Consider the following 24,088-nt stretch of genomic DNA (forward strand, 5'->3'; position numbering starts at 1 on the left):
ATGGGGGCCTGGGGATTGCTGGAGTGCTGGGATTACTAAGTAGAGAGTGGGGATCACAGAGTCCAGCTTCATATTGGTAGAAGAGGAAACTGTAGTCCAGAGAGGGGAACAGGATGAGTACAAGCACAAGGAAGGCTATCAGGGAGGCTCCCCTTGAGAAGACAGCCAGGCGTCTTGGGGGTGGGGAGGCTCTGGCCAAAGTCAAGAAAAAAGATGATGACTTCGGTGACACAAAGTTCAAGAGCATCTTCATTGAACAATTGAAAAAACAGTGGCTCTGGAACCCTCCCCCATGGACTTGCCCTGATGGCCTGTGCTCCTCCAGTCTCCACTTCTCCTCAGGACAGACAGAGGGAAGGAAGCAGCTGCATCCGGGAGGGACGCCCAGGAAACATCACTCACAGGAGCCACAGGCAGCCCAAGGAGATCAGCAGGATGGAGCTAGTGAGGAAGACAGGGCTAAGGCAGGCAGGCCCGGCCCTGCTGACGAACTTCACATCACCCATCTCCTTCTTCATCCAGTCAGTGAAGTAGGAGGTGCTGGTGTAGATAGCTGGGAAGTGGCGCCGGTTGCAGCTAAAGCTCCAGCTCACCACCCCCATCTGAATCCAGGTGTTGTTCATTTGGCAGACCAGGGAATTGCCAGAGTTACCCTGTGGAAGGGAGCAAGGGCGGCATAAGGGAGGCAGCAGGAGGGCCTCCTTGCAGGTCCTGGACAAATAAACTTGCACCTTCCCAGGCCATGTCCTTAACAAGAGCTGTATTAGGCCTGTGCTGTCCCTGATAATGAGGCATAGCTAGGAGCCTGCCCTGTGACATGGAAGCTCTGTTCTGGAGCCTGAGCTCAGGATCACACTGGCCCCTCTCTTCACTCCCCTGCTAACCCTCTGACCATAACTCCCCAGTCCCCTCCTCTGCCCTCTCTCTAAATTGTGGTGGGCCTCCAAGGTGTTACCCTTGACTTTCTCCTTTCCTACCATCCTGCTGGCATAATGAACTATTTGAAATGAAAATCTGCCCCCTCTCTTTTCATGCAAAGCAGAGGCAAATGAAAGAATGTTTACAACAGCAAACATCAAAAGGTAACAGCCCTTATTTCTGCTGATGATGGGTTTATGATTTTTTAAACTATCCTACACTCCTCAGTATTGTTGAAAAGTTTTATAAATCAGAAAAATAGCCCATGCTCTCCCTCCCTCCCTATATGTATACATATATATTTTAATGTAATGTAAACCAAGATTTGGAGAAGGCAATGGCACCCCACTCCAGTACTCTTGCCTGGAGAATCCCATGGATGGAGGAGCCTGGTAGGCTACAGTTCATGGGGTCGCTAAGGGTTGGACACGACTTCACTTTCACTTTCACTTTTCACTTTCATGCATTGGAGAAGGAAATGGCAACCCACTCCAGTGTTCTTGCCTGGAGAATCCCAGGGATGGCAGAGCCTGGTGGCTGCCGTCTATGGAGTTGCACAGAGTCAGACACAACTGAAGTGACTTAGCAGCAGCAGCAAACCAAGATTTATAAGACGTAATCTAATGAAGAGTGCATAAGATATATAAGGAAAAATAACAAATCATACTTAATAAGATAAAGGAAGACCTACATTAATGTACAGATAAACTATTGTTCTTAGGCGAGGCAATTTAAAACAGTGTAAATCTGTCAATTCTCAGCATCTGGCTTCCTGAAGCGTGGAAGGCTAGATCCCCTATCCCACCTTGCTGAAGATAACATGAGTTTTTTTTTTTTAATTATCATTTTAAATGCATGGGTGAGCTGGCAAGAAAATAGACTCCTCAGATTGCAAAACCCAAGGGAGGGCTGAAACCCAGAGAGCTGACAGCAAAGCCGAGAAGATGACATTTTGTCCCAAGGCCACGGGCCAAACCCAGTGAAACTGAGCTTTGGTTTTCACAACCTCATTTATGGGTGCAAAAGACAAAATGCAAAACCCAGAGCCTGCTCAAGATGGGGAGCCCAAGAGGAAATCTCCTGCGAAAAGTTATTCCTGCCAAAAAGGACCACACCTTCTGTGTGAGGATGAACTGGGAACACCTGCCCTCATGTGAACTTGTAATTCAAATTCACACTGTCTGGGTGATTAAAAAAAATTGAGCCAAGAACATCGTTTAAAGCGGTTCTTGGTTGGCTTTATGCCCTGGTACCTGGCAGAAGCAAATATAGATTCTATCTGAAGGACCTCATTTTCGAGCCATGCTTCAGCGAACTCCCATGAAGAACACTCTAAAGAGCATGTCATCACTCTTAAAACATCACCCCGCACACAGGGAAGTTGAGGCACCAAGAGCAAATGCCAACCAGCAGAAAAAACCAAAAGCATCATCAGAGCCTTCACAGTTTGATATTCAGAAATCATCACATGAGAGCCTCAAAGTTTCTGGTGATGCACTATTTTGTAGGCTTGGTGGTGAAGGTATGGTGTGTTATTCTTTGTTCTCCAAACACATTTTATAAATATCTTTTATCTCTACTCATTAGAGAGTGAAACAGTCAAAATATTGTGACAATGTCAGTTCTTGCATTGACCTCTAACATTCAAGCAATTCCAAATAAAATGCTACCAGGATTTTTTCAGGACCTTGACAGTCTGATTCTAGAACTAATATTAAAGGATAAAGGCCATGAATTCTATAACAAGTTTGAGAAAAAAAGAGCAAACCGGAGAGGCTGGGGACTGGAGATATATCTAACCAGAGTTAGATATATTTCAAAGCTATAATTATACAAACTATGGCACTAGCATAAAAACAGAAAAATAGACCACTGGGGCAATGGAGAGCCAGCCAGATGCCTGCAAGTGAGGAAACTTGGCACATGCTCCAGAAAGTGTCATGACTGTGGAAAAGAAGGTCTCTGTTGTAGGTGGTAGGGAAACTGACAGAGAAAAATTGATTTGCACCCCACCATAACAAAACTCCAGGGAGGTAGAGCGGGCTTGGCGAAGTTTAAATCAAACTGATTTTTAAATTGAGGCTTATGATAGGACAAGGCATTTACTAACTGAAAGTAACTGAGTATTATGGGCTCCTCCCAAAATGGAGAAGAGAGAAAGATTTGACATAGGGCACACGGGGGAGATGACTCGAAAGAATAAAACTAATGTGGATTCTCTAACAAATTGAGATTCCTCAACAAACAAATACAGGAGGGGAATGTAGAACAACATCAGTTACGTAAATTAAAATACCCATATATCACGCTACACATTTTTCAAAGATACAAACATCTTTAAAGACATTACTAAACACATTTCAGTAGGGGCCTTATATGGGGAGAGAAAATGGAAGATGAAGGGGAAAATCAAGCCAGTGATAATTAAGCTAGTAATGATAGTGTGAGGACCCTTACCTGAGAGATATGGTTGACTGGACTCTGGGAATCCAGAGTTAAACTCAGAGAAAAAGAGAGAGAAAATTGGAAGGCAAAAGAAAGATCCTATGTGTGGACATTCTCTTACCACAGTGAAATAAAGCCAGAACCCAATAAAAAAAATGTGAAACACCCCCATCAGAGGGGAAAAAATTAACTTTCAAAAATGCTAAAGTAAAAACAGAATTAAAATCTACAGTTGGAACGCAGAAAGATAAGAATACCATATATTGCAAAGCCCATGGGATGTGGGCCAAAATTGCACAGAGAATAGTCTTAGTCTAAATACTTTTAACATCAAACAAGAGAGAATGAAAATAAATTATTATCAATTATTTATCACTGCACATTCAGCTGAAGACACTTAAAATGGAATTAATAAAGGCAAAAAGGAGATGTCATGCATTAGAAAGCAAAAAAATCAGACGAGAAATAAAATCAATCACTTTTCCTTAAAAAACAACAAAATAGATAAATACCTTTTAAGTCCTACCAAAGAAAACTGAAAGAGGAGGAAAATGCAAATATTTGTGGTGTAAGTAGAAGAGATTAAAATCAGATCCAGGGAAAATACACTTTCTAGGAGCTGAAGACTGTTTATAACTTTCTCTTTATGAATTTAAATTCTGGATGAAATGAATAATTTCTAAGAAAATACAAATCATAAGCCAATTAGCCATGGACAAAATAATGTTAAATACTGCTCAAGAACTACCCCTTCAAATGAGAACAGGTCTATGTGGTTTTACAGGCAACTTCTTTCTAGCATTCAAGGAACAGATAATTTATGTCGTTTCAAATGTTCTAGAACATAGGTTGTACTTTCAAGTGAAGCATAGTTGTGACTCTATAATTTGACAAGTGGAGTGCCTTTCTCAACACCTTAAATGCAGCCCAGTCTCACTGGAGGAAAACAAAACACAATGCAGAGACTGCGTGTATGGTGTCTCATAGGACTGCTGTTCCAGGGCCAGTACCTTTCCTGGGCTGTGCACCACCACTATCCTGTGTCTGGTCCAGGGCCCAGGACAGGGTGGTCTGTTGGATGAAGATATAAATTAAACATATCCTAAAAAAGGATATTATAAATCTGAATACAACAGATGAATGAAACCAAAGCACACTATGACCAGGGAGGGCTGATCCTAGCAGGCATGGTAAATGGACGAAGAATCTGTTCACAGAACCAACTTAGCATGCTGAAGAGTATAGTCATCTTGATAGATGCAGAAAATATGTTTTATGAAGTTTAGCATTCGTTCCTGAAATAAAATGCCACAGTGAAACAGAAAGCAATCGCTCTCTCCTCCACAGATGATATGCCATGTTAGCAAGATGCTTCATAATGAAGTATGGGAAGCACGTCCAAGAAGGTCAGCAACAAGAAAAAGCAGAGCCACAATTCTAGGCTGCTTTCAGGGACAGTACCCAGAATAATGGAAAAAGTAAAAATCATGAAAACGAAAGAGGCAAAATCAACACTAATCATAGCTCATATGGGCATAGACCTGGAAAGCCCAAGAGAGTCAACAAAAACTCCTGGGATATAATAAAAGGGTTCAGTGAGCTGAACTCCTAGATGTTTTCAACAAAATGAGTCTGGTGTTTGGAAGTAGGTCAAGTCAAAAGGAAGGAAGATTCTTGTTCTGCTGAGGAAGCTGTAGACATTGATTAACCCTGGATGTTAAATTTAAATACATGTGTGGAAACTATCAGGTGACCAACAGGAGAATGACACTGAGATATAACTTTTAAACCAGTACAGGGAAAAAGTAGAGTGGAAAAAAAAAATCAAACCAATACATAAAGTGAGGGGTATAAAAAGAAACATTCTTCTTGGTAAATGGATTAAAGGAAAGCCTCCCAAATGTGTTGGAAAGTATAAGGCACTGAGCTTTATATTGTTTATAAGACATATAACTAAAACATTTCCAAAGAATGGCAAAGAGAGATAAGAAAGCCTTCCTCAGCGATCAATGCAAAGAAATAGAGGAAAACAACAGAATAGGAAAGACAAGAGATCTCTTCAAGAAAATTAGAGATACCAAGGGAACATTTCATGCAAAGATGGGCCCAATAAAGGACAGAAATGGTGTGGACCTAACAGAAGCAGAAGATATTAAGAAGAGATGGCAAGAATACACAGAAGAACTGTACAAAAAAGATCTTCACGACCAAGATAATCACGATGGTGTGATCACTCACCTAGAGCCAGACACCCTGGAATGTGAAGTCAAGTGGGCCTTAGAAAGCATCACTACAAACAAAGCTAATGGAAGTGATGGAATTCCAGCTAAGCTATTTCAAATCCTGAAAGATGATGCTGTGAAAGTGCTGCACTCAATATGCCAGCAAATTTGGAAAACTCAGCAGTAGCCACAGGACTGGAAAAAGTCAGTCTTCATCCAAATCCCAAAGAAAGGCAATGCCAAAGAATGCTCAAACTACTGCACAATTGCACTCATCTCACACGCTAGTAAAGTCATGCTCAAAATTCTCTAAGCCAGGCTTCAGCAATACGTGAACCATGAACTTCCAGATGTCCAAGCTGGTTTTAGAAAAGGCAGAGGAACCAGAGATCAAATTGCCAGCATCTCATGGATCATGGAAAAAGCAAGAGAGTTCCAGAAAAACATCTATTTCTGCTTCACTGACTATGCCAAAGCCTTTGACTGTGTGGATCACAATAAACTGTGGAACATTCTGAAAGAGATGGGAATACCAGACCACTTGACCTGCCTCTTGAGAAACCTGTATGCAGGTCAGGAAGCAACAGTTAGAACTGGACATGGAACAACAGACAGGTTCCAAATAGGAAAAGGAGTTCGTCAAGGCTGTATATTGTCACCCTGCTTATTTAACTTGTATGCAGAGTACATCATGAGGAACGCTGGGCTGGAAGAAGCACAAGCTGGAATTGAGACGCCGGGAGAAATATCAATAACCTCAGATACGCAGATGACACCACCCTTTTGGCAGAAAGTGAAGAGGAACTCAAAAGCCTCTTGATGGAAGTGAAAGAGGAAAGTCTATGGCAAGTCAAGCCATAGAATGGCCATCCCAGTCCTGGGGTCCTACATGGAGGGGACAAGCCCCTTGGCTTCTGGGAGAACCACTGGGACAGATAGGCAGGAGAAACCTAGATGCCACGCACGAGGGCTGTGCCAGTGCTAGCTTAATGACAAGTTAGAGAGACGTCTGCCTAATGACTGCTGCCTTACTGCCTTAAACGTAAACCCCAGTCACATGATGCCACAGCTTGGCACAGAATGGAGGGCAGCTGGGTCCTGGGAAAAGAGTCATTCTAGCAAGGCAGAGGCGGCACAGGGGTCTGGGGTGGGGTCCAAATGTGGGGACAGTGGCCATGATTGGCACTTACTCAAACAGCACCACAGAGACAGCCTGGACCTCTGGTGGCAGTATAGCCACTTGAACCCTTGCGACCAACACCACCATCCCCACTCCCATTCCACACCACGACACAGCACCAGGTGTGGGACAACCAAGCAGGGAAAGACTCAGTCTTGGGCTATGTGTGAGCAGAGCCCCAGAAGCCTACTCTGGCAGCGCAACAGACCTGTGTAAGCACACAAGCCCCATTTACTTCAGCAGTCCCCTCCTTTGGGGCAAAAGTGCCAGTGTAGGGAGAAGAAAAACACATACTTAAAGGGAACAGAATTAGCTTGAACTTGACCTCAGGGTTTCCTAGCAATGTGGGAGCAAACTCCACCCCTGACAGGGCGGTCAGACAGAGGGAGCAGAGAGGAAGTCCCAGCTCATACCCTGCACAGTCTCTAGCTCCTCTAATGGCAGCCACACCTTCCATCAAGGTGACAGTGGCCAGCACACCACGCGGAAAGACTTGGCTGGCATCTACATCAAATCCAGCCCTCACACCAAAGACACCGGGCACACACAGCCTACAAATGGACACTTCCACACAAAAGCACCGCCCCTTCAAGACCACAACAGACAACCGTGCTTCACCTCAGTTCATAGAGACAGAGAAAGTTAAGTAAAATTAAAAGAAAGAAACTTACTCCTAGCTGAAAGAACAAAAGAAAACCCCAGAACAAATCACAAAACAGAGATAATCAGTCTACCAGACACTGAGTTCAAAAGGTTGGTAATGGGGACTTCCTTGGTGGTCCAGTGGCTAAGACTCTGTGTGCCCAATGCAGGGGGCCTGGGTTCAATTCCTGATCAAGGAACTAGACCCCACGTGCTACAACTACGAGTTCTCATGCCCCAACTAAAGATACCACATGTTGAAATGAAGATCGACAATTCCCTGTGCCACAACTGAGACCTGGTGCAGCCAAATAAATGTTTAAGTTGGTGATAAAAATGCTAAGTGAATTAAGAAAGAATATCAGTATAAGCATAGATGATTTTAACAAGAAAGTAGAACTACAAAGAAGGCCCAATCAAAAATAGATAAATCAATTTCTGAGATAAAAGGCACTCTAGAAGCAATGCATAGCCAACAAAATAACAAAGAAGAATACATAAGAGATCTGGAAGATAGAATAATGGAAATCACTGAATCTGAACAGCAGAGAGACAAATGAAAAACAAACAAACAAAAAAAAAACAAATAAAGCAAAATATGAGATCTATGGGTATAATATAAAAGATGCCAATGTATGCATAATAGGGATTCCAGAAGGAGAAGAGAGAGAAGGGGATTGAAAATGTATTTGAAGGAACTTCCCTGGTGGTCCAGTGATTGGGATTCCACCTGACAATGCATAGGACATGAGTTCAATCTCAGGTCCAGGAAGATCCCACATGCCGTGGATCAACTGAGCCCATGAGCCACAACTACTGAACCCTTGCCCCACAACTACTAAAGCCTGTTTGCCTAGAGCCCATGCTCCGCAAAAAGAGAAGCAACCACAATAAAAAGCCTGAACACCACAATGAAGAATAGCCCCCACTTGCCGCAACTAGTGAAAGCCCATGCGTTAACAAAGATCCAGCACAGTCAAATAAATAAATAATTTTTACAAAAAGAAAATGTATTTGAAGAAATTATGGCTAAAAACTTCCTAGGCCTAAAGGAAGAAACATATCCAGGTACAGAAAGCACAGAGGGTCCCAAACAAAATGAATCAAAACATTCCCACACCAATACATATTATAGCTAAAATGGCAAAAATCAGGGCTTCCCTGGTGGTCCAGTGGTTAAAAATCCACCTTGCAACACAGAGGACATGGGTTGGATCCCTAGTCTGGGAAGGTTCCACATGTAGTGGGGCAACTAAGCCTGTGCACCACAACTACTGAAGCCTACCCACCCTAAAGCCCATGCTCTGCAATGAGAGAAGTCATCACAGTGAGAAGCCTTTGCATCACAACTACTAGCCCCCACTTGTGGCAACTAGAGAAAGTCCTTGCAGCAACCAATAACCAACACAGCCATAAATAAATAAATATTTCTAATGGCAAAAGTTAGAGAAAATCCTAAAGGCAGCAAGAGAAAAACAAAGTCATGTACAAGGGAACCCCCTTAAAGCTATCAGCTGATTTCTCTGCAAAAGCTTTGCAGACCAGAAGGAAGTGGCATAATATACTCAAATTCATGACAAAGGAAAGACCTGAAACCTAGGATACTCTACCCAACAATATTCTAATTTAGAACAGAAGTAGAGAGAAAAAATTTCTCAGACAAGCAACACTAAAAGAATTGAGTTACACTACTCCTTGGAAGGAAAATTATGACCAACCTAGACAGCATATTAAAAAGCAGAGACATTACTTTGCCAACCAAGGTCCGTCTAGTCAAGGCTATGGTTTTTCCCGTGGTCATGTATGGATATGAGAGTTGGACTGTGAAGAAAGCTGATCGCCGAAGAATTGATGCTTTTGAACTGTGGTGCTGGAAAAGACTCTTGAGAGTCCCTTGGACTGCAAGGAGATCCAACCAGTCCATTCTAGAGAAGATCGATCCTGGGTATTCATTGGAAGGACTGATGCTAAAGCTGAAACTCCAAAACTTTGGCCACCTCATGCAACGTGTTGACTCACTGGAAAAGACTCTGATGCTGGGAAGGATTGGGGGCGGGAGGAGACAGGGACAACAAAGAATGAGATGGCTAGATGGCATCACCGACTCGCTGGACATGAGTTTGAGTGATCTCCGGGAATTGGTGATGGACAGGGAGGCCTGGCGTGCTGTGATTCATGGGGTCGCAAAGAGTCGGACACGACTGAGCAACTGAACTGAACTGAACTGAACTAAGAATACAAATGAATGTACACACAAAACAGAAACACAGTCACTGATGCATAAAACAATCTTGTGGTTACCAAAGGGAGAAGGGACGCAGGGAGGAACAAATTAGGGGCATGGGATTAACAGATACAAACTACTATTCAATATATATAAAATAGATAAGCAATAAGCATATACTGTACAGGACAGAACTTATACTCATTATCAGGTAATAACTTATGATGGAATATAATCTGCAAAAACACTGAATCGCTATGCTATATACCTGAAACTAACACAATAAATCAACTATACTTCAATTTAAAAAAACCAAAAGAAACACTTGTATTAAAGATGAAAAAAAGTTAAAATGTCAAATTCAAGAAATGATACTCTGTGTACACAGAAATTTATTAGAGAAGGAAATGGCAACCCACTCCAGTGTTCTTGCCTGAAGAATCCCAGGGACAGGGGAGCCTGGTGGGCTGCCGTCTATGGGATCACACAGAGTTAGACACAACTGAAGCGACTTGGCAGCAGCAGCAGCACACAGAAATTTGATTTATGTGATTAGTGGTGATAGCCAGTAAAGGAAATGGTTTTTTTCACTGAATGACACTGGGAAAACTGGTAGTCCATACACAGAAATAAATAAAAATAGACCTCTAACTTTCACTACTCACAAAATGAATGCACATGATTCAAGACCTAAATGTAGAAACCAAAATTTCCAAACTTTAAAAAGAAAACAAGGAAAATGTCTTTATAACCTCAGGAAAATGAAGGATTTCTTAAATAAGCATAGGCCAAAAGGGAAAAAAATGGATATATGTTTGACTGAAATAAAAACTAAATTGCTAACACAACACTGTAAATCAACTATACTTCAAAAAAAATGTTTTAAAAAATCTAAATTGCTGTTCAGCAAATACAGTATGGATAAAATGATTTCAAAAAAATATTTACAATATATATAATCAACATAAAATCAGTATCCAAAATATAAAAACATAATAAAAAGAAAACAGCAAACAATAGAAAATGTATAAAAGATCTGAACAAGTGACTCACAGAAAAAGAATCATGAGTGGTGAATAAACACATGGAAGGATGCGCAAGTACACGAGTAACTGGAACATGTACATGCAACCACCACAGGACACTATTTCTCTAGTTCCCATCCTCTGAATGGAGAACATTTTAGTCTGACCAATACCAAAAGTTGGCAAGGATATAGGGCAATGAAATTTTCAAACACTGCTGTAAGACTATAGATTAATACAATCACTTTGGAAAACAATTTGGCAATGACTATTAAGGATGAAAGTACGCACAGCCTATCACCCATCAGTTCCCTGTAAGTACTGCCACTATTAACTCTAACTGGGGAGAGGAGTGAAAAGGATTTTCATCCCTGTTTTACAGAGTGGGGGAACTGAAGTCCAGGGACTTTTAATCTCCCAGTGCCATGTGGCAAAGAATGCATGACCCCTAAATGTCACCTTCTTGCCCAGGTCTAGACACTGCGCACCTGACAGGTATCCATGCCCAAATGTGAGGCAGCACAAATCATGTCATTCCCAAGTAACTTCTTCTGGTCTGTCAAGAAGAGGAACTTGTATTGTTGATTGCAGATATCATTATTTATGATCTTGACAGCCACCTCCTGAAGGCTGTAGGGGGACTGTGGGTTCACTGGAGAGACAGAGAGATCCTGCCTCACTATCTCTTCAGCTCATCTCCATCTTGGAGCTATCCAGATTCATAACGTGGGAGGCAGGGCCACTTCCTAGGAGAGTGATTCACAAAGGCCCCACTCCACAGTCTGACTTTTGAAAATGCCCAGTGCGTTAAAAAATCTAAGCAAAAGTCTCCTGAGGGGCTCAGAACAATATCCAGGCACAGAATGAAGCCAAGGATTCAGGTTTCATGAGCATGAGTGGCTGAGCACTGCTCCATTGCTACCTGCCAAGGTGGCAAGATCCTAAAGCCTAGACGGAGCCACCCCCTGGAAGGCAGGACCCCACAAAGGCTCAATTCTAGGACCTCAGAGTGACAGCAACAGGGGACAGGAAGTCTTGGTGCTCAAGGCAACAAGTGTGTAAATGGCTACCCAATGTCTAGATAGCCCCTGAGACCATGGGCCCTGTGCCACCTGCAGACAGGGAATCCCAGTAACACAGTTAATTTCCTTCCAGGTTGCAAGGTGAGAGTTCGACATTGGATTTAACTTAACTTTGGGCACTGAGATCCATGGACATCGTGGGTGTCTTTTACACCAGGGTGCTGTATATATTCCCCCATCAACCGAGTTCAGGACAGTGTGCAGCATTTAGGTGCTCAGGAAATGTTTGCTGATGGAGTGAATAAAGGAATGGGATGGAGGAGCCCCTGGCGGAGCTCTGTTCCGAAGAGGCAGGTGTCTTGAGGCCTCAGCCTGCTTTCACTTACCGTGAATATCCATTTTCCCCCACCCGATCATCCAGCACAGGGATCCAAAAGATGGCTTGAGTTTGGGGTTAGGTAGACAGACAGGCTGGATGAGTGGGGACCAGGAGACAGAGTCCCTGAGCTTCAGGAGGGCAAGATCCTGGGACAGGTTAGTGAAACCCTCATGAATCACGATGCGAGTGACTGGAAGTTCGGTACCATTTTCTGAGAGGCTCTGAACTCCCATCTTCACGGAGTATGACAAGGGGTCCTTGGATCTGCAGGGTCATGGGTAGGAGGCAGATCACCAGCAGTGAGGTCAAACATGGAACAGATAGAGAGACACAAGCTGAGCACAGGGCTACCCAGCCATCCCTACTCCCGGATCACCAGAATCAGCAGGGCCTCCCAGGCCAAAATGCAGAGCCCCTGAGACCGCTGGCCACCCTGACTGACCTCTGTAAGCAGTGCGCAGCTGTAAGGACCCACTGGCGGTGGATGAGGGAGCCGCTGCAGATGTTCATGCCCAGGAATAGGATGCTCACCTGCCATGGCCACTTGCCTACCTCCACTAGCTTTCCGTTCACATTCTTGCAGGAGATGTTAGTCTGACCACAACCCCGGAACCAGGACCCTTAGGAAAAAGGTAGAGAGGGGGCCATGGCAGCCTCATGCAGACTCTCAGGCAGCAAGGGGCAGCCCTCAGTCTTCCAGCCGTCACAAGCAGCCACTGTCACATGCACATGTGAGGAGGGACTTTTCTCACCACCCCCAAAGTGGCAACCAAAGGCCCAGAGACAGCAGGAGCCCCGTGCTAAAAAGAGAGCCTCCAAACAATGGGGACCAGACAACCTCTCCAGGGTTTGTTTGGATCCAACAGCCCAGGAGTCATCCCTTCTCCCTTGTTAACACAAGCAAAAGGTTAGGGGAGTGAAGGGGAAAAGAGAATCATCAGAGGGATGAGAGTCAGTCAAGCACTAAGTGATGGGGCACAATGAGCGGGGCTGCTAGTCAGTTGTAGCCAGAAAGCAGCGGACAGTGATGTCACACTGTACAACTCCAGGACCTGCCTCCATGGACCACCAGCCCTGAAGGTGTGCTCTCTGTGACTATTCTAGGAAACAAGTCAAGATGCTTGTCAGTTCCCTCCTTTCCCCTCACTGGCCCCAACAGCATGAGTGGGAGGAGACAGGGCTGCATTGAACTGGCTATAAGACTCAGATTTCGAACTGGACCTTCCTGGACTAGTATTTAACAACTCAACATCATTGAGGACAGGAAAAGGAGAAATTCTACGGCAAAGGTTGGAGACTGAGATGAAAGACAAAAAGGTTTTTTATCAGTGTATAACCGGCTGCCAAGTTTGAACTGGTCTGGAAGCCGTCACAGGGAGGTCAGAGACCTCCTCATTACATGTAAACTTGGACGTGTGTTTACACTGTCTCAAGCAGACGTGGTTCCAGCAAGTGTTTCCCTAAGCAGTTCAGCGTGCAGTGCCGCCAAGAGCTTCAGGGACTCAGCAGCAGCAAGCATTCCCCCTTGCCTGGGAATGGGGGGAAGGGGCAGGAGAGGAATTATGGTGGTGGTGGAGAGGGTACAACAACCAACAGACGAGGCTAATAATCTATTGCGACCCATACACTAGCAGAAACATCTACTGGGCCATGCCTCATAGCAATCCCTCAGAGTCCCAAACCACTGATGTTTGGCCTTGTTCCACCATGTCCAAGGGCTCTTGGTACTGCTATCACATGTGGGTGGCTGGTGTCCTTGCCACATCTGAGCCTGGTCACCTTTACCCTCAGCCTCAGCTCCCTACAGGGATCCACGGGCACCCACACAGGCCCCAACATCTCCATGGAGTTTTGTCTGCCTTGCCCTCTCATTGCTCCATTCTTGCCCATGTCTCTGGCCAATGGCTTGCTGTCCTATTTTCTGTCTGCCCAAGGTGGGATGGCTTTATTTTCCAGCCTTTCTCATATACTGTGGTGGGCTTATGGCTACCTTGTTTCAGATTACAGCCTACCCCAATGGAGACTTTGGGAGGAAAGAGAAGGCTTCCAAAGTCTTGCCCTTTCCTTTCTCACAAGGCTAAGGCCCTGGAGAGCCAGGGTCCCACAGAATGAACTTCACCACTTGAACATCTAAATCTCGTATCTAGTTTAATGCAGCCCCTTCTCCTCCCACTCCCGCTGTTGGGGCCAGTGAGCGGCAAGGAAGGAACTGACAGCTCTAGGAGGAAGGGCTGGGCTTTGCTTGTGTGCTCCACAACTATAGTGGGTTCTTCAGTTTCAGAGAACAGCACTCCTCAGAACTCATGTCCAGGACAACACTGACTCTGATCTCTTCCCCCAAAAGCTTATGCAAGATTTGCAGGACTCAGCTTGGAGATGCCAGCACCAGATGCCAGCACCAAGTACAGAAGCTGAATCCTTAGGGAACCAGGATGGATTTATTTGGGGGCACGAGATGTTGCAGATCAATCTTCTCATAGGCACAGTGATACTATTCCACATACAGGGGACACTTAGTGGCTCCAAGAGACCACTGCAGATCACCTCCACCCCTTCTCGGAGTTCCAGAGTGCAAGCATTCCCACTCACAAGCTGTATTCTGATGTCACCACCTGCACTCACACATGGTGATGGAGACACCTGTCTTGGCTCATGACCTCCATCCCTACCAGGTCGCAGCTCCTCACCCCCACATCATCACAGGCACAGCCATCAGCAGTGAGGAGCAGTGCACATCCTCACCAGCCCCAAGCGTCACAGATGCCTGAGGACAGCAGAGGGCAGGACGGCACTCATTCATTCAGCCCCTCACTGGAGGAACTGGTCTGGGAAGGCAAGTCACACAGTAAGGGAAAAGGACAAAGTCCCCAAGTTGGGGGACACATCCCTACCAACAGATGCCATGCCAGCATATTTTCTGCCAAGGGGCAGAATGGGCAGCTGGCAGGGAATCTGAACCAGGGCTGACACCACAATATTACATGTGGTCAGTTAGGGTGGGATTGCAGACTTTGTCACATGGGGTCCCAAACTTTTTACCCCCAAAGAGTCTGTTGAAAATCGGTATTGAATCCTGGCTGCATAAGCATTTAGTTCTCTGGGCCGCAGGTTCCCATTGTGAAACGGTCCACCTCATGGGGTGCTGAGACAAGCCACGTGAATGATGCCTTCCATGGGGTGAGCAGTCACCTACAACCACACTGTCCTCAGCACAAGGCCTGGTTCTCTGAGACTGTGCCTCCCTAACAAGCTCATCCATTCCACAGATTATTAGTTTGATTCTACTTTTAATAAGGCTCTTTCCTTGTGTTCATGGCCACCTGCACACAGGAACTGCCTTGACACTGTCTGGGTCCCCAAGCTCGGCACACCATGCAGTCTGGTAAGGAAGTGCCCATCAGGGACAAATGGAGGCCCTTCAGGCATGAGGATGGCTGACATGGACACCCAGGCAGAGTCCTCCTGCCTCTCCCTCATGTTCCCAAAGCCCTACCTTCAACATAGAGGTTACTGTCAGCCCTGGCAGAAGGAAATGGAGATGCGAGGCCCTGAAGAGCGCCCTGCCCACAGGCCATAGCAAGCAAGGGAACAGCTCTCACTGTTTCTCATAATAGGACTTGGGGGCAGGGCATCTCCACTGTGTGAGGATTCTAGAACTCATGGTTTGTTTATATAGCAGGAAGTGGGGCAGAATCAGGAAGCTAAGGAGACAGGGTGGTCTGGGTCATGACCTGCCCGGGTTGTGATGTGACGCTGTTGCCAGACACCCCTCTGGTATGGTGCACCTGTTGCCAAGCCCAAGGCCTGTGACGGCACCTGGTGTCTGGCCCATGACAGTACCTCCTGGGCTCAGCCTTGGCCTTGACAGGGCCCCTGTATGCCTAACACTGAGTCTGTGGTAGTGCAAGGCATCTGGCTTGTGACAGCGCCTACTCCTTGGCCTGCGAGGCATGCCCAGTACCCAGTTCAAGGTCCTCAAAGCCCTTCTCGTGGCTTCCCTGGAGGTATGGAAACAGGCTCTAACAGGGGGATGGCTAGTTCCTGCTGAGACTGACTGAGCTGGAACTTGAGTTTTCCTTTTTCCCACACTTTTCCTCTGCACTTTTAAGAGAACAGCTCATGGGTGGAGGGAGGTGAGCTGTCTGGGGCCTAGAAGGTAAATTCCTGAGAGGAAGCAGTTTGCAAGTCTGGGTGTTCATGAATCAGCAGAGTAAGTGGCATCTTGGGACCCCTCCTCATCACTCCACTGAAGTCCCACCCCAAGAATCCCACGGACCTCAGACTATACAGGAGGATGACTCACTCCTGCTCCACCCTGTTGTTAGTGTTGTCAAGAACATGGAGTGATGAGATTGCTATCATTACACTGCCACAGGAGATGGCCTGGGATCAGCACTGTGAAAAACTCTGGGATCATTCAGTAAAGCAGAAAATGCACCTAACTCACAACCTGCAGGTCCGTTTCTTGTAGTGTGCCCTGGAAATATCATGCATGTAAGCAGCAGGAAAGCCACATGAGACTGTTGACAGTGGCACTGTTGAGTACAGCCCCAACTAGAAACCCACCAGCTGTCATCAAAGGCAGGATGAATGCACAGAATTCGTGCAGCAACATAGTAAATCTCATAAAACATATTGTTGAAAGAAGTCAAATGCCAAAAGGTACATACTGCATGAAGTTAAAAAACAGGCAGCACAAACTATTTTTAGGGATTGCTAAGTCACTTCAGTCGTGTCTGACTCTTTGGGACCCACCAGGCTCCTCTGTCCATGGGATTCTCTGGGCAAAAACACTACACTGGGTTGCCATGCCCTCCTCCAAGGGATCTTCCCGACCCAGGGATCAAACCCACATATCTTATGTTTCCTGTACTGGCAGGCAGGTTCTTTACCACTGAGCCATCAGGGAATAGACGGTACAAAAATCAAGACAATGATTAGTCCTATAATTAGATTGCCTCTGAGAAAAAGAGTAAGGAAAAGAGAGAAGAAAGAAAACCCAGAGAAGCAAAACAATCTCTACTCTTCTGGCTCTGTGGAAAGTGATGCTCTGTGGGGAATGATCAACAAATAATAAAAGATAACTGAATAAAGACCAAGCATATTCATGACCACCAATGTGAATACAGAGAAAACCTCTACTTATACAACGAGTCAGAGAGTCTTATACTGGGTAGAAAAAAAATCCACTCATGTGCTACTTGCTGCTGCTGCTACTGCTAAGTCATTTCAGTCGTGTCCAACTCTGTGCGACCCCATAGATGGCAGCCCACCAGGCTCCCCCATCCCTGGGATTCTCCAGGCAAGAACACTGGAGTGGGTTGCCATTTCCTTCTCCAATGCATGAAAGTGAAAAGTGAAAGTGAAGTCGCTCAGTCGTGTCTGACTCTTAGCGACCCCATGGACTGCAGCCTACCAGGCACTGCCATCCATGGTATTTTCCAGGCAAAAGTACTGGAATGGGGTGCCACTGCCTTCTCCCATGTACTACTTGAAACTCACCTAAAACAAAGTAACATGAAGCAGTTGAAAGTAAAAGATGGGCCGAAATACATTAAATATATGTAAGCAAAAATAGAAATGACAAGATTAATTTCTAAAGATGTAATCCAGGATAAAAGCTTTAAATAGAAAAGATAAAGTTATTTTATGGTGAAAAAAGATAAAAATTATAATGTCTATGTAATATCAAGGGATTCCCTAGTGACTCAGTAGTAAAGAATTCACCTGCAATGCAGGAGACACCAATTTGGTCCTTGGGTCAGGAAGATCCCCTGGAGAAGGAAATGGCAACCCACTCCAGTATTCCTGCTAAGATAATTCCACAGATAGAGGAGCCTGACAGGCGACAGTCCATGGAGCTGCAAGAGTCAGACATGACTTAGCAACTAAACTGCCACCATCACCATGTAATATCATGACATCAAACATAGTGATACACGAGAAATGGAAAAACCTCACTTGCAATGAGAGAGTCTTCTCCAACTCTGCCTATCTTTGAGGGATGGAACATCTATAAAAGTCAACCACATACTAGACTACTAAGAAAACCACAGTTAACTTCCCTAAAAGCAGAACTATTCTGGGCCACATCTTTAACCATGATGCAATGAACAAGGATTTAATAACAATTAAGTGAGATTAAACAAGTGATTTAAAAATCTTAAAAATAAAGTTGGTTAACTTATTTCACGGAAATAAAAACATTCTATCAACTATTTAGAAAATACTAGTAATTAGAGCAATGCATTGAAAAAACTTACTATGTTCAAGGCAAATCCATAACTTTAAATGTATTTACTACTAAGTAACAAAGAATGAAAATAAATGAATTAAATGTTTGAAGCAAGAAATTATAGAATGTACAAAATAACTCCCAGGAAAATTTATAAGAAACACATACAAAATATAAAATTATATTCTAATCAATTACTACAGCAGAGTTAGGACTGAACTCTATGATCTGGATCTCTGTGAAAACAAATATTAAATGCAGTACCAGGTGTATTTTACACTGATAGATATATTCCACCAAGATGGTAGAGTAGGCATGAATCTTGTACTCCTAACAATACAGCTTTTAAAAATAAAGCTAGAATTGCAGAAGGAAATAGATAGTCTTTGTTCCCAAATGTGGGTGTACCTGTCTGTACATACGTTTTTATAGATGTCATCTTTTTCACATATAAACTCTGTATCAGGTAAAACATTTTTAATGAATAATATGAAAGAATAATAAAACAATCTCTAAGTTTCCCCTAAGTTGTAGAATTTTTTAGTATCATTATCTATCAATACTCCCATTGATTCTTTAAAACTAATAAATATTCTTTACCTTCCAAAAAAGAAATAGTCTTAATTCTCATGATAAACTTCTCAGAAATCAACAGATTTATAAACTATCTGAAGTGTTGAGAGGATGTGAATAACACAATCAACAAACCTGATGCAATCAGTTATAGCTAGCACTCTGTTTCAAAACACACACTTTTATTTCACAGACACAAATAATATTCAATAAAAATTACCAATACTAGGTACAAAGAAAATCTCAATAAATTCTCCTATCCCTCTCCCAAACTGTCAGGAGATTAAACAACACACAGATAGAACTCTTGGGTTAAGTAAGAAATACAGTGTGAAATTAAAAAGTAATATAGAAACGAATGACAATGAGGTCAAATATCAAATGAGGCCAAAGTGAGACTCACAGAAAATTTTATGGAATTAACCGAAAATATCAGAAACCAAAAATAATGAATGAATGAAGGATACTACTCAAGAAGTCAGAAAAAGAACAGTAAAATAAAGCACCCCAAAGGGGAACACTGGACTACTAAAGCTAAAAGAATTTTCACGAAATAAACAAAAAGAAGGGTATTTGATCACTAAAATCAAAAGGCAGTTTGTACCATTTAGGAGTTCCCAAGTAAAACATTCACTTAAACAGGCTTAAAATTTCTGTCTCCTCGCTTCAGTGATGGCAGCTTCATTGTGAGTCAGTCCCCTTATTGAAAAATGGTGGCCAGCATCCTTCTGCTTCACCATCCACATTAAGAGAGAGGATGTATTTCTCTCCCCTCAGGTCTCAGTTCAGTCGCTCAGTCGGGTCTCTTTCCGACCCCATGGACTGCAGGATGCCAGGCTTCCCTGTCCATCACCAACTCCTAGAGTTTACTCAAACTCATGTCCATTGAGTCGGTGATGCCATCCAACCATTTCATCCTCTGTCATCCCCTTCTCCTCCTGCCTTCAGTCTTTCCCAGCATCAGGGTCTTTTCAAATGAGTCAGCTCTTCGCATGAGGTGGCCAAAGTATTGGAGTTTCAGCTCCAGCATCAGTCCTTTCAATGAATATTCAGGACTGATTTCCTTTAGGATGGACTGGTTGGATCTCCTTGCAGTCCAAAGGACTCTCAAGAGCCTTCCAGCACCACAGTTCAAAAGCATCAATTCTTCCACACTCAGGTTTCTTTACAGTCCAACTCTCACATCCATACATGACTTCTGGAAAAACCATAGCTTTGACTAGACAGACCTTTGTTGGCAAAGTAATGTCTCTGCTTTTTAATATGCTATCTAGGTTGGTCATAACTTTTCTTCCAAGGAGCAAGCGTCTTTTAATTTCATGGCTGCAGTCACCATCTGCAGTGATTTTGGAGTCCAAAAAAATAAAGTCTGTCACTGTTTCCCCATCTATTTGCCATGAAGTAATGGGACCATACCTTATGCTGACTGGGATAACCCACCTTGGGTCAGGTGGCCGGGCACTGGCTATGCTAATCAGATCAAGTCAATGAGCCACTTTGGAGCTGGGAGTGTGACAGCTTCTCCCTGAAGATGATGAGCAACATGGCAGACAGTGTGAGCTGCTGTCTGGATCTGTAGTAACATGAAGGAAGGATGGCTACCATAAAGCTAACCAGTAATACTACACCAGGTTTTGTGGGGTTTTTTGGAAAATATCTATGAAATAGACAAAAATTTGGTAAATCTAATCTTTAATAATTAAGAAAAGTGACAGAGTACACATGTAACTAACAATTAAAAATAGGAAAGGAGCCATAGGTTCAAATTTTACTTATCAGTTTGAAATATTAAAATCTAAGCTAAATTGCTTTTTTTTAACTAAAATTAATGCAAAAAGAGGTGGGAAAGCCAACTAAGCCAATAACTCTGAAAGGTTTTTTTAAACAGCCAAAGATCCCATAAAAAAGGCATCAGGCTCAGTGGATTTTATGTTTACTATCTATCAAACGTAAGGAACAGATAACGCTGGTGTTATACAAACTGCTGTAGGGCACAGGAAAATACTAGAAAGCTCCTCAACATGTGTTAAGAGGACAGTATAGTAATGGTACCAAGAGTGGAACAAAAAAGAAAACTGTAGGCCAGTCCAACACTGGAACAAAAATTCTAAACAAAATGGTAGAAAAATGAATCCAGAGAGTATTATAAATTTGCCTAAGCAATCTAGTGGAAATCTAGTAACGTATTTCATTATGCGAACAAATTTAATAAAAATAATATCTTAATAGCTCACAACTGTGTCACCAGGGCCCAAAACAGTGCCTCACACAGAGGAAAGTCCAAGTAGCTGTGAAATGAATGAAAGAATTCACCACATATACTCCCACCATTATTGCTACTAATTCATATTGTGTGGCGTCTCTAGCAATGATATAGCAAAAGAAATAAGTGAATTTCAAAAAGGACAACAGGAAGCTGTGACCATTTTAGGTAATTTGATTGCCCCAAAATAAGCCAAGAGAATCACTGAAAAACTACTGAATTAAATACACAGTTTTGCAAGATGATCAGGAATCAAGATCATTATGACTTTAATCCATCAACAGCTTTTAAAATACCTAATACATGGAGTTTTATAAATGTAATGGAAAAGATACAATTCCTAAAAAACATAATCAAAACTTGTAAACTACTCAGAAATAAACTCAGTATTTTTCCAGACATCTGTGAATAGAAGAGCTGAATGAATGGAGGCATATACTATATTTCTGGTTAGGAACTCAATACTGTAAAAATGACAATCTTCCTCAAATTATTCTGTATATTTAATTTTAATTCAAATACCAATAATATTTTAATGAAAAATATTAAAGAAACAATTTTAATGAAAATGACAGATTATAAAGTTTGTAAGAAAGGCAAACTTTGTAGATTAAGCTGTTTTTGTGTGTTTTTTAATAAGAGTACTTTTGCTACCATTTAACAAAACATAACATGAAGCTGGTTGAAACAGTACAGCATTAGCCCAGGGACAGACAGATTAGTGGGAAATAACAGAGATTTCAAAAAAATCTACCCACAAATATATTGGAATTTTATTATTATAAATGTGGACATTCAAATCAGCAGGCAAAGGATGGACTCTACAGTAAATAGTATTAGAGGTTGACCTCACACTATACATAAACAAATTTCAAATGGATTACAGTTACACAGAAATAACAAATTTATCAAAATATGTGAATACAGCTTTATAATCTGGAGGTGGAATAGACCAAGTTACGCAAGCCCCAAAATTCTTCAAGAAAATAAAGACTGATTGACTTTCATTCAGTAATAATTTTTGAAATCTTTACAGGAGGATTACCCTTCTACATATTTCTAAAAGATAAGTGGCAACAACTGGGGAAAATATTTGTTAAGTAATTGACAAAAACTTAATATTCAGGACTTCCCTGGTGGTACGGTGGATAAGAATCCGCCTGCTAAAGCAGGAGACACAGGTTCAATCCCTGGTTTGGGAAGATTCCATATGCCACAGAGCAAGTATTCCTGAGCACCACAACTACTGAAGCCCACGCACTGAGAGCCTGTGCTCTTCACCAAGGGAAACCATTGCAAGAGAAGCCCGTGCTCCACAACAGAGAGTAGCCCCTGCTCACCTAAACTAGAGAGAGCCCGAATGCAGCAATGAAGACCCAGCACAATCATAAATAAATCATTTTTTTTTTAAAGTATTCAGAGTTGACTCACTGGAAAAGACCCTGATGCTGGGAAAGACTGCAGGCAAGAGGAGAAGCAGGTGACAGAGGATGAGACGGCTGGACCACATCACCAACTCGATGGACATGAGTTGGAGCACGCTCCGGGAGACAGTGAAGGACAGGGAAGACTGGCAGACCATGAGGTAGCAAAGAGTCGGATATGACTTAGCAACTGAACAACAACAACAAATATTCAGAAAAGAGAAAGACCTTCCATGAGAAAAAGATAAACAACTTAATTACTAAAATAGACATAGGAGCAAAGGCTTTATTAGGGGAAAGATATGCCTTTTTTCAATAAACACATGAAAAGGTATTCTTCCAATCAAGGAAATGCAAATTAAACCAGCAATGATATAACTTTCTACCACTGGCTAGGCAAAATTTTTGAAGATTAATAATATCCATTTTCAGTAAAAAAGAAGAAACATTCATTCTTGTATACTATAGGTATAAATGTACATGTGTTCAGCTCTTGGGAGGAGTAAATTATACAGATAGTATTCATCCAAAATGGCTACATTTGTGCTTCCTTTGATGGTCCTCTCCTGAGTACACTCCCAGGAAGACCGTTGCAGACATGCTGCAGTGTGTGTCCTCCCCACTCCATCCCCGAGTGTGCAGGAACACATTCATGGCAACACTGCTGCAATGCAGACAAGTTCAGAAACTGCCTAAAGCCTGCTGCTGGTTATATGACACACACATTCACATGGTACACATGAAATAACGCACAATTATGAACAGCTCTAGCTATTGACATAGAAAGGTTTTCCAGGCATATAGTTTTTCTAAAATGTAGATTATTAATAATATATGAGTCTAATTGCTTAAAAAATCATTGATATAGTTAAGGATGCTAACAATGATTACTTTTGAGGAGGGGAGCAGCATTACTGGTGGGGGGGTTAATGAGCAAGGGGGAATCTTTCTGCGTATTTCTGAAATTTTTTGGTAAATCACAACAAAAATCCAAATATTGCTTTTATTTTTAATTTTTTAAAAATACAGGAACAGGACTTTTGCAATCATTTTTTTATATGCCAAATATAAAAAGAAAGCAAGCTGATTTTGGAGCACGATAGGGCCTTCCTACTGTCACCTACAGTGCATGTCTCAGTTGCTCCCATCACGCCCACTTTACAGTTGAGATAACTGATGCCTCAGGCCCAGGCCCTTTCCCAAAGCCCCATCACAAGTGGCTTAGCAAAAACCAACAGTCTCCACTCTGGGAAGCTTCCTGAAAATCAATTCCAGGAGGCCCTGCCCACCCACCAATCCCCAACCCCCAGGGCCACCCAGAAAAGAGAACAGAGTCAACTTATGTTTTCACAAATTTAATCCCTGTTATCTTGATCCCCAATTCCAGAACGCTTCTAGGCTACACTTCCTTTCTCCTGGTCACTCAAGGCTTAGTCATCCACCACTTCCCTCCCCACTAGGAGGCCAAAGCTGGACTCAGTCCCAGGGGCCACTTTTTCCCCATCTTGACTCTTGTTGAATACAGACCCATGACCT

The 24,088-nt window shown here is 43.1% G+C and overlaps 2 protein-coding genes across 3 annotated transcripts in view; both read right to left on the minus strand.

The window, feature by feature from the left end:
- The window catches only part of PRSS50 (serine protease 50), a 29,376-nt gene extending 6,695 nt beyond the window's left edge, over positions 1–22,681 (minus strand). Inside the window, exon 1 of one of the 2 annotated variants that reach the window (XM_088831748.1) lies at positions 22,560–22,681. In XM_088831748.1, the coding sequence (XP_088687874.1) occupies positions 22,560–22,656 (97 nt within the window). In that variant the 5' untranslated portion in view covers positions 22,657–22,681. Of the gene's footprint in view, positions 1–22,468 lie in introns of both variants that reach the window. The other variant, XM_088831749.1, reaches the window with a different exon arrangement.
- Positions 230–15,632, minus strand: LOC129547583 (putative serine protease 46). Its single transcript, XM_055413323.2, has 5 exons — positions 15,551–15,632; positions 12,500–12,677; positions 12,065–12,321; positions 11,145–11,308; positions 230–653 (listed from the first exon to the last, which is right to left on the minus strand). The coding sequence occupies exons 1-5, from the start codon at positions 15,630–15,632 to the stop codon at positions 399–401; spliced, it is 936 nt and encodes a 311-aa protein (XP_055269298.1). The 3' UTR covers positions 230–398.
- Positions 22,682–24,088: the final 1,407 nt, after the last annotated feature.

The sequence above is a fragment of the Moschus berezovskii genome, chromosome 24 (genome assembly GCF_049115385.1).
Source record: "Moschus berezovskii isolate FMDL1 chromosome 24, NW_MosBer_1.0, whole genome shotgun sequence".
NCBI classification, from domain to species: domain Eukaryota; kingdom Metazoa; phylum Chordata; class Mammalia; order Artiodactyla; family Moschidae; genus Moschus; species Moschus berezovskii.

Excerpts from the sequence above, each read along its gene's own strand:
- LOC129547583 (XM_055413323.2), bottom strand. The coding sequence starts at position 15,632 with ATGGCCTGTGGGCAGGGCGCTCTTCAGGGCCTCGCATCTCCATTTCCT. Across the intron at positions 12,322-12,499 it reads GCTGCGCACTGCTTACAGAG|ATCCAAGGACCCCTTGTCAT; the intron begins GTCAGTCAGGGT and ends ATGACCCTGCAG. Across the intron at positions 11,309-12,064 it reads GGGGAAAATGGATATTCACG|TGAACCCACAGTCCCCCTAC; the intron begins GTAAGTGAAAGC and ends CTGTCTCTCCAG.